The sequence below is a fragment of the Ranitomeya imitator genome, chromosome 9 (genome assembly GCF_032444005.1).
Source record: "Ranitomeya imitator isolate aRanImi1 chromosome 9, aRanImi1.pri, whole genome shotgun sequence".
Classification (NCBI taxonomy): Eukaryota; Metazoa; Chordata; class Amphibia; order Anura; family Dendrobatidae; genus Ranitomeya; species Ranitomeya imitator.
This window is the reverse complement of record NC_091290.1, coordinates 7,081,041-7,106,184: the sequence shown is the minus strand read 5'-3', so window position 1 is coordinate 7,106,184 and position 25,144 is coordinate 7,081,041. Positions and strand designations below refer to the sequence as shown.

General features: G+C 54.8%; 2 protein-coding genes across 8 annotated transcripts in view; one reads left to right on the top strand and one right to left on the bottom strand.

Annotated features, from left to right (window-relative positions):
* The window catches only part of LOC138649668 (NADH-cytochrome b5 reductase 2), a 28,086-nt gene extending 6,495 nt beyond the window's left edge, over positions 1 to 21,591 (top strand). The window contains exons 2-9 of the mRNA XM_069740259.1: positions 3,111 to 3,257; positions 4,476 to 4,548; positions 4,674 to 4,780; positions 5,088 to 5,217; positions 5,462 to 5,545; positions 14,917 to 15,002; positions 15,839 to 15,938; positions 20,361 to 21,591. Of these exons, the coding sequence (XP_069596360.1) occupies positions 3,111 to 3,257; positions 4,476 to 4,548; positions 4,674 to 4,780; positions 5,088 to 5,217; positions 5,462 to 5,545; positions 14,917 to 15,002; positions 15,839 to 15,938; positions 20,361 to 20,533 (900 nt within the window). The 3' untranslated portion in view covers positions 20,534 to 21,591. The remainder of the gene's footprint in view (positions 1 to 3,110; positions 3,258 to 4,475; positions 4,549 to 4,673; positions 4,781 to 5,087; positions 5,218 to 5,461; positions 5,546 to 14,916; positions 15,003 to 15,838; positions 15,939 to 20,360) is intronic.
* A 1,081-nt stretch (positions 21,592 to 22,672) lies between these two features.
* Positions 22,673 to 25,144, bottom strand: part of PPFIBP2 (PPFIA binding protein 2) — a 134,296-nt gene continuing 131,824 nt past the window's right edge. For 6 of the 7 annotated variants that reach the window (XM_069740081.1, XM_069740082.1, XM_069740088.1 and 3 more), the window contains one exon: positions 22,682 to 23,388. In XM_069740081.1, coding sequence (XP_069596182.1) covers positions 23,320 to 23,388 — 69 coding nt within the window. In that variant the 3' untranslated portion in view covers positions 22,682 to 23,319. Of the gene's footprint in view, positions 23,389 to 25,144 lie in introns of all 7 variants that reach the window. The other variant, XM_069740083.1, reaches the window with a different exon arrangement.

The window sequence follows — 25,144 nt, the reverse complement described above, 5'->3', positions numbered from 1 at the left end:
GGGTGTAGCAATGATAACAATTATCAACAATCTAAATGTAGACAATGTATTTTTGAGATGTGATATTTATACGAAGTTGAGATCTATACTGTCCTGCAGTCCAGAAAATTATCTACTATAACACTATGTAGTATATAACCGCAGCTCACATGCAAAACCTGCACTGCAGAATAAAGATCTGGGACCGGCCGGACACGGTGGTGAACCGTCCACTGACCCAGTGCGAGGATAACTCATTTTTGGATTTGTAGCAGCTCTGGTTCCACTTTGATTTAAATGGAGCCTTTTTCCTTTCAGGGCCAGCAGGGGTTAATGTCAGTTTCCTTTGCTGAAACCCTGCTGAACTGCAGAGTGGTTAGGTCAGCTGATGTGGGTGGTGACCACTCCCACCTTCCTTTACATAGTCACCTGATGCATCTGCTGACTGTCGGTGATAGAGCATTCTATAATGACCAAGCCTGGAGGAAGGAGCTCTATGGCTGCTGTGGTGTTTCAGCTGGATTTGTGGTTGGGGTGCCTTTCTTCTGCTGTGCAGTGTTTTGCAGCAGAGAAGGCTATTAAACTAAGTTTAGAGTTTTTGTCCTAGTCTGTCTTGTGTTTGTCACTGTTCCCTGTGTCGTTCCATCTGCAGTGATGAGGCTAATGCACTTGCCGGACAATAGGGGATGAGGTTCCTGATAGTGGTGGGGGGAAGGACCCACTTAGGGCGTTAGGGGAGTGCAGGGTCAGTCTCAGGTTTGAGCAGGAGGTGTCCATCCCCCATTTCCCTATCAGTAGGGCCTTCCTCTTCCCATTTCCATCCCATTTTGTGTGTGTGTGTGTTGTGCCGTCCGTTGAGCTACCTCCTGTGGGGTCGCTACATATCGTGACAGGCAATACAAAAATAGTGCACTTAACTGGTAGCAATATAGAAAATAGCTTTATTGATAACAAAAGAATCTTCCCCTGACGAAGCTACAGTTGATAGTGATACATGTAGGGATGGTGGGGATCATTCATGCTGCCTTCCATTGAAGATTTGGTGAGTTTATATTATCTTTTATTTTATTTATCTAATTATATCACCATAACCTCTGGGTGACACTTGCTATATTGGCATTGCATGTAATGATCAGGATTCAGATAATTATTTTGTAAGTAGCCTATGACCCTGCTGATTTACACTATATATAATCTATTCTTTACTCCTGTATAATATTCATAACTATATAATAACGGCTTATGTCTTGTATTAATTATGGGATAGTATGCCTTCATCCGATATTTAATTATAAAGCATCATCACGTAGCATCTCTATCTTGTTAGACTGTATCTTGGCGCCATATGCGACTTTGATTCCTTGTATTTGTTTGAAGTGTTTTGTTCTTATTATGTATGTTATGTGCACTTTCTTTTGTTATCAATAAAGCTATTTTCTATCTTGCTACCGATTGAGTGCACTATGTTTGTACCTTCTTTTTTTCTTCTTTTTATACATTTACTGCTTTTGGGTACAACTGTAGCACCGTGGATATTACACAAATTTAATTTAGCGGTTCCCACTGTCTTCCTTCTCTGTATATCGTGACAGGCGGCCGCAGGGCCCAGCGCTCTGTATATGGCATCGTACATATGCATTTGTAGGACGGGATTGCTTGGTATAACTATGGTAAGCTGGGAAGGAATGCCCATGGTAGTGATAGCAATGACTTTGCCCAACGATATCTTCCGAGCAGCACGTCCATCACTGGCCCCTACCTGTATGTCTGGAGCATGGGTGGCCGCCCACCTGGGCACAGGGAGAACCTACAAACTCCTTGCAGATGTCATCCATGGTGGGATTAGAACCCTGGACTCCCATGCTGCAGAGCACCAGTGCTTTCCACTGGGCCACCGTGCTGCTCAGGAGATAACCTTCGGCAAAGTCATTGATATTACTACCAGCACGTACGAGAAAATCAGGAAAAACCAGAGCAGGTCATTTTTGCAATTTCTAAATCACAACTGAGAGGTAGAATTACTGCGACCTCAGCCAGAAATGAACTAAGGACCCAAGTGCTGAAAGGTAATCGTGCTAACCACTGAGCCACCCTAGCTTTACCGGATCGCTAGGTCATCAATATGTCTATCAGTGTCCACCGACCGATCATGAAAAGGAAGATCAGGTTTCATTTGAGGTCTCTGATTTCATTTTCTAAGATGTGTCTGAGAGGAGGAATCTCATTGACCTCAGTCAGAATTGAACTAAGGACCCAAGTGTAGGATGGCAATGGAGGTAACCACTGAGCCACTGTGCTGCTGAGAGTTTATTTCTCGCCAGATCATTAATAGGACTCTCAGCATTTATGGGAAGATCAGAAAAAAAACAGAGTAGGTCTCATTACAATCACTGACTGCAATTTCTAAAATACACCTGAGAGGAGGAATCTCACTGTCCTCAGTCAGAGTTGATCCCAGGACACCAGCAGTGCTAACCACTGAGCCATCATGCTGCCTGAGTGCTAACTTCTGGGTAAGTCATCTGTATGACTCCCGCCACCTATGGGAAGGTCAGGAAAAACAGACATAGCTGCCCAACACATCTAACAAATCTGTTCATTGATTTCAATTTCTAAAGTGAGGTGGGTTGTGGGGGTCACTGGGACTGATCCTCAGTATTGTATTGTCTGGTTATTATAGAAATGCACCGTGTATGGTGCAGAAATACCGCTATACTGACACAGGCCCATACTGTGTCGTCCGTGTCCCTTGCTCACATATGACGGTCACTGTGTAACACATGATATACCATGAGTAAAGCGCTGCGGAATATGTTGGCGCTATATAAAGATTATTATTAATAATAATACTGCTATACAGTGCACACCTTTTTTGCTCTGCACCTCTGGTTTTGTAGTCTGCGGTTTCTGAGTTTCTCCCGGTAAACAGTGAATATGGCACAGCCCCCGGGGGCACAGATGGCGGCATAAAATCACGTTCACACTAGTACGTTCCTGGTCCGTGTAGACGCCGATGGCAGATGCCGCTGTGTGTCCGTATTATACGGTACAGATAGAAGAGCGGGACGCTGCGTCCTCAGTGCTGACATGATGGCTGCACAGTGACGCGCTTCGCTCCTCTTGTTTTTCAGGAAACCGGTGTGGTGGTCGCGCTTGCCGTGGTTGGCGTCACCCTTTTATTATTCCTCATCCGATCCTTAGGATCTCAGCAGAAGAAAGCAGCGGTCACCCTCCTGGATCCGAACACCAAGTATCCGTTGCCGCTGATCGACAAGCAGGTAGTGCAGTGTGAGGATGACTGGTGGCGATGAGGATGACTGGTGGCGGGGGCCCCGCGGTCCCCACAGTGCGCCACGTTCTGCCCCTGGTATACAGGCCCTGGAATCACGTACCGCCAACTATGCCATAAAAATCTGCCATCACTGTGACCCCCGTCTACAGTCCCTGCGCCTCCCACACCGTGTTGTGCCCCCTTTGTTGTGCGTTTCGCACCAAGGCTTCATCTGAGACCTTCCAGAAGTGCTGGGAGATTTGCCAAATCTTCACGGGAGTCCAGCTGCAGTGCACCCTGGGAAGGATAGATGGGCAGCCCTGGTCATGCTGCAATCACTGGCTCAGTAGGAACAGGGTCAAGTGACCCCTGATGACATCACCAAGCCACTTATTACATCACTGAGCCACTGATGACATTGCTGAGCCACTGATGACATCACGAACCACTGATGACATCACTGAGCCACTGATGACCTCACTGAGCCACTGATGACATCACCGAGCCACTGATGACATCACTGAGCCACTGATGACATCGACAAGCCACTGATGACATCACCGAGCCACTGATGACATCACTGAGCCACTGATGACATCACCAAACCACTGATGACATCACCGAGCCACTGATGACATCGCTGAGCCACTGATGACATCACCAAACCACTGATTACTTTGCCAAACCACTGATGACATCACTGAGCCACTGATGACGTCACCAAACCACTGATGACATTACTGAGCCACTGATGACATCACCGAGCCACTGATGACATCACTGAGCACATCACTGAGCCACCGATGACTTCACAGAACCACTGATGACATCACCAAGCCACTGATGATATCAGCGAACCACTGATGACATCACTGAGCCACTGATGACATCACCAAACCACTGATGACATCGCCAAACCACTGATGACATCACCGAGCCACTGATGACATCGCTGAGCCACTGATGACATCGCTGAGCCACTGATGACATCGCTGAGCCACTGATGACATCGCTGAGCCACTGATGACATCGCTGAGCCACTGATGACATCGCTGAGCCACTGATGACGTCACCTGATTAGTGGAGGATCTCTTGGCGTCGGGCGCTCTCCCCGTTTTGTAAGGGCAGGGATGTAGGACTATTGGTATTTAGGGAGTTGCTAGTCATGCAGCGCTCTGACGTCCAGCGTCACCGGAGGAGAATTCGATCTATTCTCTATTTTCAGGAAATCAGCCATGACACCAAGAGATTCAGGTTTGGCCTCCCGTCGTCCGAACACATCCTGGGGCTTCCTATAGGTGAGGACTAACAAACATGGCTGCCGAGAGCAGCGCCTCCACGGTGTGCAGGCCGTGTGTGGTACTGCGGCTGGTGAGGGCGCTGCGCCATGTTTCCCTATAACTGTACCGACTTTACCACACAGGGCAACACGTTTATCTGTCAGCAAAAGTGAATGGCAGCTTGGTGGTCCGGGCGTACACCCCCGTGTCCAGCGATGAGGTGAAAGGTCACGTGGACCTTGTTGTAAAGGTAAAGTATTGCTGCATGGGACAGAAGCATGCGTATAGGGGTCTGCAGTGCATTGTGGGTAATGTAGAATGCACTTTATCATCTCCCACAATGCACAGCGCACGCTGCATGCAGACACTGAACCTGAAGGGGGCGCTGTTTGTAGAGAGAGACAATGAGCAGAACTGTGAGTGCAGCTCTGGATGTGATTGGAGACAAATAGCAGCTTCAGCTGATGTCCTGCTGGTTCGGGGTCTGCGGGGGGCTGTGCTCTGCATTGTGGGGGACATAATAAACCTATAATAATTCGTCCTTTTCTGCTCCCCAGGTTTACTACAAAAAAGTGCACCCAAAATTCCCGGATGGGGGGAAAATGTCCCAGTATTTGGACGGCCTAAAGATCGGGGACACCGTGGATTTCCGTGGCCCCAATGGTCTTCTGGTCTACAAGGGAAAGGGTGCGTGCTCCGCCCCGTCCGGTGACTGACAGGCAATCGCTTACATGACAATTCCCTAATTGTAGGAAGACTCCAACACGTTGGGATCCACAGAGTCTTCACTCACCAGGAATTGCCGTATAAGCGATTTCCTATTCCACAGCTCTGCGACGGACTACAACTCCCAGTATGGCTCGTTCCTACATCCCTCCCAGCATCCGCTATGACGGCTCCGGGGCCGGACTCATTTCCTCTTTACTTTCAGGTAAATTCGCCATCAGACCGGATAAGAAGTCGGAGCCTCAGACTAAGTCCACTAAGCACCTGGGGATGCTGGCGGGGGGGACAGGTGAGTGCTGCGCTGGGGGGAGGGGGGACAGGTGAGTGCTGCGCTGGGGGGAGGGGGGACAGGTGAGTGCTGCGCTGGGGGGAGGGGGACAGGAGTGCTGCGCTGGGGGGAGGGGGGACAGGTGAGTGCTGCGCTGGGGGGAGGGGGGGACAGGTGAGTGCTGCGCTGGGGGAGGGGGGACAGGTGAGTGCTGCGCTGGGGGGAGGGGGGACAGGTGAGTGCTGCGCTGGGGGGAGGGGGGGACAGGTGAGTGCTGCGCTGGGGGGAGGGGGGGACAGGTGAGTGCTGTGCTGGGGGGAGGGGGGACAGGTGAGTGCTGCGCTGGGGAAGGGGGGGACAGGTGAGTGCTGCGCTGGGGGGAGGGGGGGACAGGTGAGTGCTGCATCGGGGGAGGGAGGGACAGGTGAGTGCTGCACTGGGGGGAGGGGGGAACAGGTGAGTGCTGCGCTTGGGGTAAGGGGGACAGGTGAGTGCTGCGCCTGGGGGGAGGGGGGACAGGTGAGTGCTGCACCTGGGGGGAGGGGGGACAGGTGAGTGCTGCACCTGGGGGGAGGGGGGGACAGATGAGTGCTGCGCTGGGGGGAGGTGGGACAGGTGAGTGCTGCGCTGGGGGGAGGGGGGACAGGTGAGTGCTGCATCGGGGGAGGGAGGGACAGGTGAGTGCTGCACTGGGGGGAGGGGGGAACAGGTGAGTGCTGCGCTTGGGGGAGGGGGGACAGGTGAGTGCTGCGCTGGGGGGAGGGGGGACAGGTGAGTGCTGCGCTGGGGGGAGGGGGGACAGGTGAGTGCTGCGCTGGGGGGAGGGGGGACAGGTGAGTGCTGCGCTGGGGGAGGGGGGGACAGGTGAGTGCTGCGCTGGGGGGAGGGGGGACAGGTGAGTGCTGCGCCTGGGGGGAGGGGGGACAGGTGAGTGCTGCGCCTGGGGGGAGGGGGGACAGGTGAGTGCTGCAACTGGGGGGAGGGGGGACAGGTGAGTGCTGCACCAAGGGGAGGGGGGACAGGTGAGTGCTGCACCGGGTGAGGGGGACAGGTGAGTGCTGTATCGGGGGGGACAGGTGAGTGCTGCACCAAGGGGAGGGGGGACAGGTGAGTGCTGCACCGGGGGAGGGGGGACAGGTGAGTGCTGCATCGGGGGAGGGGGGACAGGTGAGTGCTGCATCGGGGGGGACAGGTGAGTGCTGCGCTGGGGGGAGGGGGGACAGGTGAGTGCTGCGCTGGGGGAGGGGGAACAGGTGAGTGCTGCGCCGGGGGGAGGGGGGACAGGTGAGTGCTGCGCCAAGGGGAGGGGGACAGGTGAGTGCTGGGGAGGGGGTGACAGGTGAGTGCTGCGCTGGGGGGAGGGGGGACAGGTGAGTGCTGCGCCTGGGGGGAGGGGGGACAGGTGAGTGCTGCGCTGGGGGGAGGGGGGACAGGTGAGTGCTGCGCCTGGGGGGAGGGGGGACAGGTGAGTGCTGCGCTGGGGGGAGGGGGGACAGGTGAGTGCTGCGCTGGGGGAAGGCGGGACAGGTGAGTGCTGCGCTGGGTGGAGGGGGGACAGGTGAGTGCTGCGCTGGGGGGAGGTGGGACAGGTGAGTGCTGCGCCTGGGGGGAGGGGGGACAGGTGAGTGCTGCGCCTGGGGGGAGGGGGGACAGGTGAGTGCTGCACCGGGGGAGGGGGGACTGGTGAGTGCTGCGCCTGGGGGGACAGGTGAGTGCTGCGCCGGGGGGAGGGGGGACAGGTGAGTGCTGTGCCGGGGGGAGAGGGGGACAGGTGAGTGCTGCGCTGGGGGGAGGGGGGACAGGTGAGTGCTGCATCGGGGGAGGGAGGGACAGGTGAGTGCTGCGCTGGGAGGAGGGGGGAACAGGTGAGTGCTGTGCTCGGGGGAGGGGGGACAGGTGAGTGCTGCGCTGGGGGGAGAGGGGGACAGGTGAGTGCTGCGCTGGGGGGAGGGGGGACAGGTGAGTGCTGCGCTGGGGGGAGGTGGGACAGGTGAGTGCTGCGCTGGGGGGAGGGGGGACAGGTGAGTGCTGCATCGGGGGAGGGGGGGAGAGGTGAGTGCTGCACTGGGGGGAGGGGGGAACAGGTGAGTGCTGCGCTTAGTGGAGGGGGGACAGGTGAGTGCTGCGCCTGGGGGGAGGGGGGACAGGTGAGTGCTGCGCTGGGGGGAGGGGGGACAGGTGAGTGCTGCGCTGGGGGGAGGTGGGACAGGTGAGTGCTGCGCTGGGGGGAGGTGGGACAGGTGAGTGCTGTGCCGGGGGAAGAGGGGGACAGGTGAGTGCTGCGCCGGGGGGAGGGGGGACAGGTGAGTGCTGCATCGGGGGAGGGAGGGACAGGTGAGTGCTGCGCTGGGAGGAGGGGGGAACAGGTGAGTGCTGTGCTCGGGGGAGGGGGGACAGGTGAGTGCTGCGCTGGGGGGAGAGGGGGACAGGTGAGTGCTGCGCTGGGGGGAGGGGGGACAGGTGAGTGCTGCGCTGGGGGGAGGTGGGACAGGTGAGTGCTGCGCTGGGGGGAGGGGGGACAGGTGAGTGCTGCATCGGGGGAGGGGGGGACAGGTGAGTGCTGCACTGGGGGGAGGGGGGAACAGGTGAGTGCTGCGCTTGGTGGAGGGGGGACAGGTGAGTGCTGCGCCTGGGGGGAGGGGGGACAGGTGAGTGCTGCGCTGGGGGGAGGGGGGACAGGTGAGTGCTGCGCTGGGGGGAGGTGGGACAGGTGAGTGCTGCGCTGGGGGGAGGGGGGACAGGTGAGTGCTGCGCTGGGGGGAGGGGGGACAGGTGAGTGCTGCGCTGGGGGGAGGTGGGACAGGTGAGTGCTGCGCTGGGGGGAGGGGGGACAGGTGAGTGCTGCATCGGGGGAGGGGGGGACAGGTGAGTGCTGCACTGGGGGGAGGGGGGAACAGGTGAGTGCTGCGCTTGGTGGAGGGGGGACAGGTGAGTGCTGCGCCTGGGGGGAGGGGGGACAGGTGAGTGCTGCGCTGGGGGCAGGGGGGGACAGGTGAGTGCTGAGCTGGGTGGAGGGGGGACAGGTGAGTGCTGCGCTGGGGGGAGGGGGAACAGGTGAGTGCTGCGCCGGGGGAAGGGGGGACAGGTGAGTGCTGCGCCGGGGGGAGGGGGGACAGGTGAGTGCTGGGGAGGGGGTGACAGGTGAGTGCTGCGCTGGGGGGAGGGGGGACAGGTGAGTGCTGCGCCTGGGGGGAGGGGGTACAGGTGAGTGCTGCGCTGGGGGGGAGGGGGGACAGGTGAGTGCTGCGCTGGGGGGAGGGGGGGACAGGTGAGTGCTGCGCTGGGGGGAGGGGGGACAGGTGAGTGCTGCGCTGGGGGGAGGTGGGACAGGTGAGTGCTGCGCTGGGGGGAGGGGGGACAGGTGAGTGCTGCGCCTGGGGGGAGGGGGGACAGGTGAGTGCTGCGCCTGGGGGGAGGGGGGACAGGTGAGTGCTGCACCGGGGGAGGGGGGACAGGTGAGTGCTGCGCCTGGGGGGACAGGTGAGTGCTGCGCCGGGGGGAGGGGGGACAGGTGAGTGCTGTGCCGGGGGGAGGGGGGGACAGGTGAGTGCTGCGCTGGGGGGAGGGGGGATAGATGAGTGCTGCATCGGGGGAGGGAGGGACAGTTGAGTGCTGCGCTGGGAGGAGGGGGAACAGGTGAGTGCTGTGCTCGGGGGAGGGGGGACAGGTGAGTGCTGCGCTGGGGTGAGGGGGGACAGGTGAGTGCTGCGCTGGGGGGAGGGGGGACAGGTGAGTGCTGCGCTGGGGGGAGGTGGGACAGGTGAGTGCTGTGCTGGGGGGAGGGGGGACAGGTGAGTGCTGCGCCTGGGGGGAGGGGGGACAGGTGAGTGCTGCGCTGGGGGGAGGGGGGACAGGTGAGTGCTGCACCGGTGGAGGGGGGACAGGTGAGTGCTGCGCCTGGGGGGAGGGGGGACAGGTGAGTGCTGCGCCGGGGGGAGGGGGACAGGTGAGTGCTGCGCCGGGGGGAGGGGGGGACAGGTGAGTGCTGCGCTGGGGGGAGGGGGGACAGGTGAGTGCTGCATCGGGGGAGGGAGGGACAGGTGAGTGCTGCGCTGGGGGGAGGGGGGAACAGGTGAGTGCTGTGCTCAGGGGAGGGGGGACAGGTGAGTGCTGTGCCTGGGGGGAGGGGGGACAGGTGAGTGCTGCACCTGGGGGGAGGGGGGACAGGTGAGTGCTGCACCTGGGGGGAGGGGGGACAGGTGAGTGCTGCGCCAGGGGGGACAGGTGAGTGCTGCACCGGGGGAGGGGGGACAGGTGAGTGCTGCATCGGGGGTTGGGGGGGATAGGTGAGTGCTGCGCTGGGGGCAGGGGGGGACAGGTGAGTGCTGCGCTGGGGGGAGGGGGGGACAGGTGAGTGCTGTGCTTGGGGAAGGGGGGACAAGTGAGTGCTGCGCTGGGGGGAGGGGGGAACAGGTGAGTGCTGCGCTGGGGGGAGGGGGGGACAGGTGAGTGCTGCGCTGGGGGGGAGGGGGGACAGGTGAGTGCTGCGCTGGGGGGAGGGGGGACAGGTGAGTGCTGCGCCTGGGGGGAGGGGGGACAGGTGAGTGCTGCACCTGGGGGAGGGGGTACAGGTGAGTGCTGCACCAGGGGGAGGGGGACAGGTGAGTGCTGCACCGGGGGAGGGGGGACAGGTGAGTGCTGCATCGGGGGGGACAGGTGAGTGCTGCGCTGGGGGGAGGGGGGGACAGGTGAGTGCTGTGCTTGGGGAAGGGGGGACAAGTGAGTGCTGCGCTGGGGGGAGGGGGGAACAGGTGAGTGCTGCGCTGGGGGGAGGGGGGGACAGGTGAGTGCTGCGCTGAGGGGGAGGGGGGACAGGTGAGTGCTGCGCTGGGGGGAGGGGGGACAGGTGAGTGCTGCGCCTGGGGGGAGGGGGGACAGGTGAGTGCTGCACCTGGGGGAGGGGGTACAGGTGAGTGCTGCACCAGGGGGAGGGGGGACAGGTGAGTGCTGCACCGGGGGAGGGGGGACAGGTGAGTGCTGCATCGGGGGGGACAGGTGAGTGCTGCGCTGGGGGCAGGGGGGGACAGGTGAGTGCTGCGCTGGGGGGAGGGGGGACAGGTGAGTGCTGCGCCTGGAGGGAGGGGGGACAGGTGAGTGCTGCGCTGGGGGGAGGGGGGACAGGTGAGTGCTGCGCTGGGGGGAGGGGGGGACAGGTGAGTGCTGCGCTGGGGGGAGGGGGGACAGGTGAGTGCTGCGCTGGGGGGAGGTGGGACAGGTGAGTGCTGCGCTGGGGGGAGGGGGGACAGGTGAGTGCTGCGCCTGGGGGGAGGGGGGACAGGTGAGTGCTGCATCAGGGAGGGGGACAGGTGAGTGCTGCGCTGGGGGCAGGGGGGGACAGGTGAGTGCTGCGCTGGGGGGAGGGGGGACAGGTGAGTGCTGCGCTGGGGGGAGGGGTAACAGGTGAGTGCTGCGCCGGGGGGAGGGGGGACAGGTGAGTGCTGCGTCAGGGGGAGGGGGGACAGGTGAGTGCTGGGGATGGGGTGACAGGTGAGTGCTGCGCTGGGGGGAGGGGGGACAGGTGAGTGCTGCGCCTGGGGGAGGGGGTACAGGTGAGTGCTGCGCTGGGGGGGAGGGGGGACAGGTGAGTGCTGCGCTGGGGGGAGGGGGGACAGGTGAGTGCTGCGCTGGGGGGAGGGGGGACAGGTGAGTGCTGCGCTGGGGGGAGGTGGGACAGGTGAGTGCTGCGCTGGGGGGAGGGGGGACAGGTGAGTGCTGCGCCTGGGGGGAGGGGGGACAGGTGAGTGCTGCGCCTGGAGGGAGGGGGGACAGGTGAGTGCTGCACCGGGGAAGGGGGGACAGGTGAGTGCTGCGCCTGGGGGGACAGGTGAGTGCTGCGCTGGGGGAGGGGGGACAGGTGAGTGCTGTGCCGGGGGGAGGGGGGACAGGTGAGTGCTGCGCTGGGGGGAGGGGGGACAGGTGAGTGCTGCGCTGGGGGGAGGTGGGACAGGTGAGTGCTGCGCTGGGGGGAGGGGGGGACAGGTGAGTGCTGCGCCTGGGGGGAGGGGGGACAGGTGAGTGCTGCGCTGGGGGGAGGGGGGACAGGTGAGTGCTGCACCGGTGGAGGGGGGACAGGTGAGTGCTGCGCCTGGGGGGAGGGGGGACAGGTGAGTGCTGCGCTGGGGGGAGGGGGGACAGGTGAGTGCTGCGCCGGGGGGAGGGGGGGACAGGTGAGTGCTGCGCTGGGGGGAGGGGGGAGAGGTGAGTGCTGCATCGGGGGAGGGAGGGACAGGTGAGTGCTGCGCTGGGGGGAGGGGGGAACAGGTGAGTGCTGTGCTCGGGGGAGGGGGGACAGGTGAGTGCTGTGCCTGGGGGGAGGGGGGACAGGTGAGTGCTGCACCTGGGGGGAGGGGGGACAGGTGAGTGCTGCACCTGGGGGGAGGGGGGACAGGTGAGTGCTGCGCCAGGGGGGACAGGTGAGTGCTGCACCGGGGGAGGGGGGACAGGTGAGTGCTGCACCGGGGGTTGGGGGGGATAGGTGAGTGCTGCGCTGGGGGCAGGGGGGGACAGGTGAGTGCTGCGCTGGGGGGAGGGGGGGACAGGTGAGTGCTGCGCTGGGGGGAGGGGGGGACAAGTGAGTGCTGCGCTGGGGGGAGGGGGGACAGGTGAGTGCTGCAGCGGGGGGAGGGAGAGACAGGTGAGTGCTGCGCTGGGGGGAGGGGGGACAGGTGAGATCTGCACCGGGGGGAGGGGGGACAGGTGAGTGCTGCATCGGGGGGTGGGGGGGGACAGGTGAGTGCTGCACTGGGGCAGGGGGGACAGGTGAGTGCTGCGCTGGGGGCGGGGGGGACAGGTGAGTGCTGCGCTGGGGGCAGGGGGGACAGGTGAGTGCTGCGCTGGGGGGAGGGGGGACAGGTGAGTGCTACATTGGCGGGAAAGGGGGCACAGGTGAGTGCTGCATCGGGGGGAGGGGATGGGTGAGTGCTGTTCAGGCTGGAGGGGGGATGGGTGAGTGCTGTTCAGGCTGGGGGGGATGGGTGAGTGCTGCATCTGTGGGGGGCTGGGAGAGCTGCGCTGGTATGGGGCCGGAATGCTAAGCCATTATCCATACCAGACGTCTGTAATATAGAGGGGCGGCTTATGTACTAGGAATTATACATCATCTGATGGGGGTTGTAGTACATTAGATGGCGGTAATATGACATAATCCGAGTGACAGGTGAAACGCGCTGGTGTGTGGACGAGGCCTCGTGGAATGGCTGCAGGACACACCGCACACTGACATACAATGGCCTGATGACATTATAGCGGCATGTGCTGTAGCGACAGCTCTACTCTGACGTGTGCTTTTCTCATGCACTATATGGCGGTCACTCAGTATTCTGTGCACGTCCCGCATCATTGTGTGGATGCTGCACCGCAGAATTATTTTGGCACAGAATGTCAGTGTTATGTGGACAATGTACAGCAGTATTATATAACCATTGTATGGCGGTATTATGTCAGAATGGCATGGCAGCGATATGTAAGCACTGTATGACACTTATGTGGGCACAGTATTGCCGTATTATGTATGGTGATATCACGTTTGCACTATATGGCAGCAATATGTGGTCAGTGTATGGCGATATCACTTTGCACTATATGGCAGTAATATGTGGTCAGTGTATGGCGATATCATGTTTGCACTGTATGACAGCAATATGTGGTCAGTGTATGGCGATATCATGTTTGCACCGTATGACAGTAATATGTGGTCAGTGTATGGCGATATCATGTTTGCACTGTATGGCAGCAATATGTGGTCAGTGTATGGCGATATCATGTTTGCACTATATGGCAGTAATATGTGGTCAGTGTATGGCGATATCATGTTTGCACTGTATGGCAGCAATATGTGGTCAGTGTATGGCGATATCATGTTTACACTGTATGGCAGCAATATGTGGTCAGTGTATGGCGATATCATGTTTGCACTGTATGGCAGCAATATGTGGTCCGTGTATGGCGATATCATGTTTGCACTGTATGGCAGCAATATGTGGTCCGTGTATGGCGATATCATGTTTGCACTATATGGCAGCAATATGTGGTCAGTGTATGGCGATATCATGTTTACACTATATGGCAGCAATATGTGGTCAGTGTATGGCGATATCATGTTTGCACTGTATGGCAGCAATATGTGGTCAGTGTATGGCGATATTATGCTTGCACTATATGGCAGCAATATGTGGTCAGTGTATGGCGATATTATGCTTGCACTATATGGCAGCAATGTGTGGTCAGTGTATGGCGATATCATGTTTGCACTATATGGCAGCAATGTGTGGTCAGTGTATGGCGATATTATGCTTGCACTATATGGCAGCAATATGTGGTCAGTGTATGGCGATATCATGTTTGCACTGTATGGCAGCAATATGTGGTCAGTGTATGGCGATATCATGTTTGCACTGTATGGCAGCAATATGTGGTCAGTGTATGGCGATATCATGTTTGCACTGTATGGCAGCAATATGTGGTCAGTGTATGGTGATATCATGTTTGCACTGTATGACAGTAATATGTGGTCAGTGTATTGCGATATTATGCTTGCACTGTATGACAGCAATATGTGGTCAGTGTATGGCGATATCATGTTTGCACTGTATGGCAGCAATATGTGGTCAGTGTATGGTGATATCATGTTTGCACTGTATGACAGTAATATGTGGTCAGTGTATGGCGATATTATGCTTGCACTGTATGACAGCAATATGTGGTCAGTGTATGGCGATATCATGTTTGCACTGTATGACAGTAATATGTGGTCAGTGTATGGCGATATTATGTTTGCACTGTATGACAGTAATATGTGGTCAGTGTATGGCGATATTATGTTTGCACTGTATGGCAGTAATATGTGGTCAGTGTATGGCGATATCATGTTTGCACTGTATGACAGTAATATGTGGTCAGTGTATGGCGATATCATGTTTGCACTGTATGACAGTAATATGTGGTCAGTGTATTGCGATATTATGCTTGCACTGTATGACAGCAATATGTGGTCAGTGTATGGCGATATCATGTTTGCACTATATGGCAGTAATATGTGGTCAGTCTATGGCAATATCATGTTTGCACTGTATGGCAGTAATATGTGGTCAGTGTATGGCGGTATCACTTTTGCACTGTGTGACAGTAATATGTGGTCAGTGTATGGCAGCTTAGTTTAGACACTGCATGGTGGTAATATATGGGCAGTGAGTGGTAATATCATATTGGCACCATATGGCAGTATTGTGGGCACTGTTTTGCAGCATAATGCTGCTATTGCATGACAGTCCTATGGGCATGTGATGTCGGTCATGCCTGTGTGTATTCTGTGGATATGGCGGTGATATGTGGACACTGTATATCAGTGATATGCATGCGGTGTATTGCGGTATTATTTTTTCTCCTGTCTCCAGGCATTACTCCAATGCTGCAGCTGATCCGTCACATCACTCAGGATCCGAACGATGACACGAGATGTTCCCTCATATTCGCCAACCAGGTAATAAGAATCAATTCTAGAAAAAAACGCAGTGAAAGTCTCATAACGCGCTGCCGACTATTGGACATGAAGCCGTCTATTGTTCTCAGTTATCAGCCGCTCCCAGCAGAGAAATAGGAACCTTCTGTGTTCAGTATTTTCCGGTTTTGTGCAGTTTTTCTCCAGTTTCTCCTTCACACGGGATCTTTTTTAATCTATTTCCTGTCATACCACATCCTGTGCTGATCCTCATCAGATCCCATCCATTTGTACACAGACATCGCCTTGTGTTAGATATCACAAGATCCAGTGGATTACTTTCAGATTGTGCCGGTGATGAGGAAGCTGTGCTGTAGAGGATGCAGAAATAGATCCCAGAGATGGATCCGAGATATTCTATAGAGAAGGAGGAGTAGATCCTATAAATGGAGGAGGCAGACACAGGCCCCAGCTATGGAGGAGAAAGAAAAAATGTTAGACATGGAGGAATAGATCCCAGATATGGAGGAGAAAGAAAAAATCTTAGCCATGGAGGAGTAGATCCCAGATATGGAGTAGATCCCATAAATGGAGGACAAGGAGGAGGTAGACATAGGCCCCAGCTATGGAGGGGAAAGAAAAAATCTTACACATGGTGGAGTAGATCCCAGATATGGAGGAATAGATCCCAGATATGGAGGAATAAATCCCAGATATTGAGGAGGAGTAGATCCTAGACATTGAGGAGTAGATCCCATAAATGGAGGAGGAAGTAGATGTAGATCCCAGACACGGAGGAGTAGATCCCACGTATGGAGGAGGCAGGTGCAGATTTCTGGGATCTCGGAGGTGACGGATCTGGTGTTTCTGTTCTTTAGACTGAAGACGACATTTTAGTTCGGTCAGAGCTGGAATCTGTCATGAAGTCTCATCCGGAGCAGTTTAAGCTTTTCTACACTCTGGACCGTCCGCCACAAGGTAACACATCTGTGCACCGGCCCCTATAAGCGGGGGAGAGGGGCAGCCAGACCCGGAGACTGGTACATGGGGGTCCAGGGGCCGCTCCGCCACAAGGTAACACATCTGTGCACCGGCCCCTATAAGCGGGGGAGAGGGGCAGCCAGACCCGGAGACTGGTACATGGGGGTCCAGGGGCCGCTCCGCCACAAGGTAACACATCTGTGCACCGGCCCCTATAAGCGGGGGAGAGGGGCAGCCAGACCCGGAGACTGGTACAGTGGGGCAAAAAAGTATTTAGTCAGTCAGCAATAGTGCAAGTTCCACCACTTAAAAAGATGAGAGGCGTCTATAATTTACATAATAGGTAGACCTCAACTATGGGAGACAAACTGAGAAAAAAAAATCCAGAAAATCACATTGTCTGTTTTTTTTATCATATTTTTTTGCATATTATGGTGGAAAATAAGTATTTGGTCAGAAACAAACAATCAAGATTTCAGGCTCTCACAGACCTGTAACTTCTTCTTTAAGAGTCTCCTCTTTCCTCCACTCATTACCTGTAGTAATGGCACCTGTTTAAACTTGTTATCAGTATAAAAAGACACCTGTGCACACCCTCAAACAGTCTGACTCCAAACTCCACTATGGTGAAGACCAAAGAGCTGTCAAAGGACACCAGAAACAAAATTGTAGCCCTGCACCAGGCTGGGAAGACTGAATCTGCAATAGCCAACCAGCTTGGAGTGAAAAAATCAACAGTGGGAGCAATAATTAGAAAATGGAAGACATACAAGACCACTGATAATCCCCCTCGATCTGGGGCTCCACGCAAAATCCCACCCCGTGGGGTCAGAATGATCACAACAACGGTGAGCAAAAATCCCAGAACCACGCGGGGGGACCTAGTGAATGAACTGCAGAGAGCTGGGACCAATGTAACAAGGCCTACCATAAGTAACACACTACTCCACCATGGACTCAGATCCTGCAGTGCCAGACGTGTCCCACTGCTTAAGCCAGTACATGTCCGAAGTTTGCTAGAGAGCATTTGGATGATCCAGAGGAGTTTTGGGAGAATGTCCTATGGTCTGATGAACCAAACTGGAACTGTTTGGTAGAAACACAACTTGTCGTGTTTGGAGGAAAAAGAATACTGAGTTGCATCCATCAAACACCATACCTACTGTAAAGCATGGTGGTGGAAACATCATGCTTTGTGGCTGTTTCTCTGCAAAGGGGCCAGGACGACTGATCCGGGTACATGAAAGAATGAATGGGGCCATGTATCGTGAGATTTTGAGTGCAAACCTCCTTCCATCAGCAAGGGCATTGAAGATGAAACGTGGCAATGATCCAAAGCACACCGCCAGGGCAACGAAGGAGTGGCTTCGTAAGAAGCATTTCAAGGTCCTGGAGTGGCCTAGCCAGTCTCCAGATCTCAACCCTATAGAAAACCTTTGGAGGGAGTTGAAAGTCCGTGTTGCCAAGCGAAAAGCCAAAAACATCACTGCTCTAGAGGAGATCTGCATGGAGGAATGGGCCAACATACCAACAGTGTGTGGCAACCTTGTGAAGACTTACAGAAAACGTTTGACCTCTGTCATTGCCAACAAAGGATATATTACAAAGTATTGAGATGAAATTTTGTTTCTGACCAAATACTTATTTTCCACCATAATATGCAAATAAAATGTTAAAAAAACAGACAATGTGATTTTCTGGATTTTTTTTTCTCAGTTTGTCTCCCATAGTTGAGGTCTACCTATGATGTAAATTACAGACGCCTCTCATCTTTTTAAGTGGTGGAACTTGCACTATTGCTGACTGCCTAAATACTTTTTTGCCCCACTGTACATGGGGGTCCAGGGGCCGCTCCGCCACAAGGTAACACATCTGTGCACCGGCCCCTATAAGCGGGGGAGAGGGGCAGCCAGACCCGGAGACTGGTACATAGGGGTCCAGGGGCCGCTCCGCCACAAGGTAACACATCTGTGCACCGGCCCCTATAAGCGGGGGAGAGAGGCAGCCAGACCCGGAGACTGGTACATGGGGGTCCAGGGGTCGCTCCGCCACAAGGTAACACATCTGTGCACCGGCCCCTATAAGCGGGGGAGAGGGGCAGCCAGACCCGGAGACTGGTTCATGGGGGTCCAGGGGCCGCTCCGCCACAAGGTAACACATCTGTGCACCGGCCCCTATAAGCGGGGGAGAGGGGCAGCCAGACCCGGAGACTGGTACATGGGGGTCCAGGGGCAGCTCCGCCACAAGGTAACACATCTGTGCACCGGCCCCTATAAGCGGGGGAGAGGGGCAGCCAGACCCGGAGACTGGTACATGGGGGTCCAGGGGCCGCTCCGCCACAAGGTAACACATCTGTGCACCGGCCCCTATAAGCGGGGGAGAGGGGCAGCCAGACCCGGAGACTGGTACATAGGGGTCCAGGGGCCGCTCCGCCACAAGGTAACACATCTGTGCACCGGCCCCTATAAGCGGGGGAGAGGGGCAGCCAGACCCGGAGACTGGTACATGGGGGTCCAGGGGTCGCTCCGCCACAAGGTAACACATCTGTGCACCGGCCCCTATAAGCGGGGGAGAGGGGCAGCCAGACCCGGAGACTGGTACATGGGGGTCCAGGGGCCGCTCCGCCACAAGGTAACACATCTGTGCACCGGCCCCTATAAGCGGGGGAGAGGGGCAGCCAGACCCGGAGACTGGTACATGGGGGTCAAGGGGCCGCTCCGCCACAAGGTAACGCATCTGTGCACCGGCCCCTATAAGCGGGGGAGTGGGGCAGCCAGACCCGGAGACTGGTACATGGGGGTCCAGGGGCCGCTCCGCCACAAGGTAACACATCTGTGCACCGGCCCCTATAAGCGGGGGAGAAGGGGGCAGCCAGACCCGGAGACTGGTACATGGGGGTCCAGGGGCCGCTCCGCCACAAGGTAACACATCTGTGCACCGGCCCCTATAAGCGGGGGAGAGGGGGCCAGCCAGACCCGGAGACTGGTACATGGGGGTCCAGGGGCCGCTCCGCCACAAGGTAAAGCATCTGTGCACCGGCCCCTATAACCGGGGGAGAGGGGGGCAGACCCGGAGACTGGTACATGGGGGTCCAGGGGCTGCTCTGCCACAAGGTAACGCATCTGTGCACCGGCCCCTATAACCGGGGGAGAGGGGGGCAGACCCGGAGACTGGTACATGGGGGTCCAGGGGCCGCTCCACCACAAGGTAACGCATCTGTGCACCGGCCCCTATAACCGGGGGAGAGGGGGGCAGACCCAGAGACTGGTACATGGGAGTCCAGGGGCCGCTCGGCCACAAGGTAACGCATCTGTGCACCGGCCCCTATAACCGGGGGAGAGGGGGGCAGACCCGGAGACTGGTACATGGGGGTCCAGGGGCCGCTCGGCCACAAGGTAACACATCTGTGCACCGGCCCCTATAACCGGGGGAGAGGGGGGCAGACCCGGAGACTGGTACATGGGGGTCCAGGGGCCGCTCCGCCACAAGGTAACGCATCTGTGCACCGGCCCCTATAACCGGGGGAGAGGGGGGCAGACCCAGAGACTGGTACATGGGAGTCCAGGGGCCGCTCGGCCACAAGGTAACGCATCTGTGCACCGGCCCCTATAACCGGGGGAGAGGGGGGCAGACCCGGAGACTGGTACATGGGGGTCTAGGGGCCGCTCCGCCACAAGGTAACGCATCTGTGCACTGGCCCCTATAACCGGGGGAGAGGGGGGCAGACCCAGAGACTGGTACATGGGGGTCCAGGGGCCGCTACACCACAGGAGACACTAGATAGTTGGGGGCCACTCGTTAATGCTCTTCAGTTTATGCCTCTGACTGTAATCACCCAAAATCCTTTTAGTTAAAGGGGCTGCTCCTGCGTTCTATCAGTACAGGGCATCGGCTGGAAACCGGACCCCAGTCATTGGGTTAAACGGGCCGGTAACACCGCCTGGGCTCTGATTACAATGGCGTCACAGGTTTTCTGACCCTCTATATGGGCCCATCTATCGCCCCTGGGCTCTCAGGTTAATAGATGTATATGGGACAATATCTGTGTGTTTGCGAGACATTCGGTATAAAGGACGCCATCTTAAAGGGCTATTTTCATCTCGTAAGCCATAACATATCACTGGGATCCCATCTCAAGGACCCCCGTGTATTCTGAGTGTATGGGGCACAAATTCAGCATTGTGCTCCATTTTTGTGTTTTTTTCCCTGCTCTTTGGTGCTTCCAGCTCCACAGGACACGGACGCCAACCTCTTCGCTCTGCCGCCACTTACTGACATGGGAATAGCCATCAACTTAAAAATCCCAAATAACATCATTAAGGGAAAGGCCAAGCTGTAAGGCAGGACAGGGAGGAACAAGCATCCCGGGGGTCTGGTGTCTGGGGGTCTAACATTCACTACTTCATACATTGTATCCAGGTTGGAAACATGGAAGCGGATTTGTCACGGCCGACATGATAAAGAAGCATCTGCCTCCCCCTTCAGACAACCCCTTGGTGCTTATGTGCGGCCCCCCACCTATGATCCAGTTTGCATGTCAGGACAACCTGACCAAGCTCGGGTACCCGGAGGAGCGGAGATTCTCCTACTAAAACGGACTGCAGATCAATTCTGGAAAGGATGACTGGATCCGGATGAATGATGGGACCACCCAGACAATACCCAGCTGGGGGGGCCAGGTGCCTACATCCTTCAATACCTCTACCTGATCTTGTGGTTCTCCTCCTCAAAATCTTTTTTAATCCTACTGCTGTCATATATGTTCCTGTCCACGATGACTGCGGTTGTGCGACCATTATCACGAAGTCAATAATGTGTGTCTGTGTTTTTCGTAGGGCAGTGTCTGAAATGGCAAGTTTCACTGACTTAGGCCCTGCAATAGGCATAACTGTGTGTCAACTGTAGTGCTCAAATAAAAGGGGTCTTCTGTGTTGCAAATTATTCTCAAGGATCACAGATTGGCTCCACTGCATGCAATACATGTAGACTGACAGGGAATCCATTAATTGTAAACGTTTTGTAAGGGCTATACAATGTCTATTTTAGTAAGAGGATGTGATATTTTTGCTGTTCACTTTATATTTCTTACAGATGGTAGTGACAAAACGAGTACTAACTTTAACATATCTTGACAGTTACTAAAGCTGTGGTCTACATACTGCTGCTTTTCAGCTTTTGCAAAATTACAATTCCAAACAGGCACTGACAGCCAGCAGGAGTTTAAGATTTTCTACACATTGAACGTCCGTAGATTTACACAGTTAGTAGATTTTCAGCAGCTACAGTATTACAGTTTACAGATCACTCGACTACAATAAGCTATTTCCTGCAGTCATAAATTATCTATTTTTAGTATATCTATTATGAAGCTGAACATGGGATGGCTGTCGACCCCATTACGGTACCCTAATAGTTGTATTATTTTTTTTGCATTGAGGCAGATGAAATTGTGATACACTGAACTACTGTTTATCTAGCTGTGAATTGCAGAATAAGAACCAACTCAGGATCAATATTTCTTTGTAAGATGTTTCATGATCAAGTTATTACTTAAGATTTGAGACTGTAACATTTTGTACATCTTTTATTGTAATAATGCCCCATTGTCATCGGAACTGGTTTAGATGATTAAACTTCATCTTTAAACTTGTTTGTTGCATAAAATGTTATTTCAGCTTTGCCCCAGTTAAAGAAAATGTATCACCTATGTTATTTTTAGATTTAAGTCCAGATACTGATACATATTTTTGCTTTGTAAATTGTTTTTATTTTAGGATTATTTCTTCTAATTTCTGTACATGATTATTGGGGCAGATGTATTGCCGGAGTTGCTGCATTAAGAGGTTTGCTTTACCGCAGCCACAGTGATCAGCGAATCAACAGGTCTTCCATGGGAGAATGTTGTGGGCATGCTCTGTGATATGTGCAGAGATCACTGTGCAGGGAGAAGGAAGAGGTGAACTTGCAGTGAATTGTGGGTCCTATGTTATCTACCATAGGTAGACTGGAGATATTCATTGAATTCTATTTATAGGATATCATGCTTTTTAACTTGTGCTGCGGTCATTATGGAGAGAAGAAGAGATGAGCTGTGCCATCACCTACTATCTTCTGTGGCAGAGTGTCGTGGGCATGCTCTGTGACCTCTGCAGAGGGGGAGTAGAGTTGTGGCCATGTTGTGTGATAGTGCATAGATCATTGTACAAGGAGGAGTAGGCGATGAGGCGAGATGTATCTATGGAAGAGTGATGGGAGCATGCTCTTTGGCCTGTGCAGGGGTCATTGTGCAGAGAGGGGGAGGTGCACTATATCCATGGTAGATCCTGTATTTTCTATATGTAGGTGTTACATTGTTACAGTCTGTGATGATAACGAGATGATTGCGGAGATCTTATGTGAAAACTGCGACATTTCAGGGTCACCATTATTTTTATAGATCAGAATATGAAAAATTATTTACGAAAAAAAATGCACCAGGTTTTATCATTTGATTTAAGCACTAGATCATTTTCTGATAACATTCCCTAAAAGTAAAAGCTGCAGAACGCGACTTGGTCCAGAGTAAAAAGTGGCAGAAAACCTACACCCATGTGTAAAATGCTAAGCATTCCGGAGCATGCTGGGACGTGTAGTGCGTCTCTATACCACAGCCGATAATGAATAGAGAGGGGTACGCTGATCCGTATCTGCTGCAGAAGCTTCTGTTGAAAAGAAAAGTTTGACATTTCTTTCCTTCTTCATGCATTAAGTTTATTTTGTTATTTTACAAGAATTATTCATAATATACAGCAGCAAAGACAACGCCGTCCCTTTAAGGAAATAACACTGAAGATACAGAGCAAACTATGTTCCACTTAAAGGGGAAGTTCATTTTTAATTACAGCTTATTAAATCGTTCTCCTCAACATATTTGACCTAGGACGACATGTGGATGGGGGTAGTAGTCGCCTCTTAAAGGGGTTGTATCAACGTCAAATACACATGGCTACTTACTCCTAAAACAACGCCCCTGCGAGGCTGAGTCTGGTAGTGCAGCTAAGTGAATGGGACCGAGGATAAAGGTGGCACTGAAAAAAGGAGCCATCCATGAATGTTCTCAGCCCTTTAACACTGGTTGTCAAAAGTGAACTTCCCCTTTCATATCAAATAAAAAAACATCACAGTAAAACCTTACACCGTTATATACATGTCGGCACGGAATATTTTTATATTATTTTTTTTTATAAACTTTAAAAAAAAAAATAATAATGTACACCCGTTAGTCAAATCCCCCCAAAAAATGATTTTCATCATGGTCGTACGGGGACAAAATAAATAATGTGCTGAGGACCCCGTCAGTCCGGTCGTGGCTCCGGCTCCGCACGGCGGCTCCGCGGCGCTATCTCCAGGAATCGTAGCTGGACAGACACCTGTAGTTATTGAGGATTTCGTCCTGACTGAGCATGTTCTGAAATGGAAACAGCCAGTATGGTGACGGAGAAAAGCTGCCGGGGTCAGGACATGCACTAGAGCGGTGCAGGAAATGCTGGGAGCTGTAGTTCTGCAGAGGACCCATACATTGCACACCACTGCCTATGTGGAGGAGCCGCTCACACCACGTACCGGCCCCAGGGGCCGCAGGTAGGGTTAACCCTGTAAATGGGGCCATTGATGCGATTTCTAGTGTGGGGGTCGGACGGGATTTCACCAAAAGATCTTGTAAATTAATCAGCGCTGACGATTATTAATCTGAACTGTGTGCGATGGTGCTGTAGATCAGTCGCAGGTTTGGTTTCCCCCAATGAACTAGAAAAACCCAACTCCCCCGGGGGAAGTATAAGATGAGGCTGCACCGTATATAGGGGGCGACACTGTATATAGGGGGCGTCACTGTATATAGGGGGCGACACTGTATATAGGGGGCGACACTGTATATAGGGGGCGACACTGTATATAGGGGCGACACTGTATATAGGGGGTGACACTGTATATAGGGGGCGACACTGTATATAGGGGGCGACACTGTATATAGGGGGCGACACTGTATATAGGGGGCGACACTGTATATAGGGGGCGACACTGTATATAGGGGGTGACACTATATAGGGGGCGACACTGTATATAGGGGCGACACTGTATATAGGGGGCGACACTGTATATAGGGGGCGACACTGTATATAGGGGGCGACACTGTATATAGGGGGTGACACTGTATATAGGGGGTTACACGATATAGGGAGCGCAGATGTACCGTACACGAGGGGTTACACCGTATATAGGGGCGCAGATGTACCTACACGAGGCGGTTACACCGTATATAGGGGGTGACACTATATAGGGGGCGACACTGTATATAGGGGGCGACACTGTATATAGGGGGCGACACTGTATATAGGGGGTGACACTGTATATAGGGGGTTACACGATATAGGGAGCGCAGATGTACCGTACACGAGGGGTTACACCGTATATAGGGGCGCAGATGTACCTACACGAGGCGGTTACACCGTATATAGGGGGTGACACTGTATATAGGGGGTGACACTGTATATAGGGGGTGACACCGTATATAGGGGGTGACACCGTATATAGGGGGTGACACTATATAGGGGTTACACCGTATATAGGGGGTTACACCGTATATAGGGGCTTACACTATATAGGGGCTTACACTATATATAGGGGGTGACACTATAGGGGGTTACACTGTATAGGGGTTACACCGTATATTAGGGGTGACACTATATAGGGGTGACACTGTATATAGGGGGCGACACTGTATATAGGGGGCGACACTGTATATAGGGGGCGACACTGTATATAGGGGGTGACACTGTATATAGGGGGTTACACGATATAGGGAGCGCAGATGTACCGTACACGAGGGGTTACACCGTATATAGGGGCGCAGATGTACCTACACGAGGCGGTTACACCGTATATAGGGGGTGACACTGTATATAGGGGGTGACACTGTATATAGGGGGTGACACCGTATATAGGGGGTGACACCGTATATAGGGGGTGACACTATATAGGGGTTACACCGTATATTGGGGGTTACACCGTATATAGGGGTTTACACCGTATATAGGGGGTTACACCGTATATAGGGGCTTACACTATATAGGGGCTTACACTGTATATAGGGGGTGACACTATAGGGGGTTACACTGTATAGGGGTTACACCGTATATTAGGGGTGACACTATATAGGGGTGACA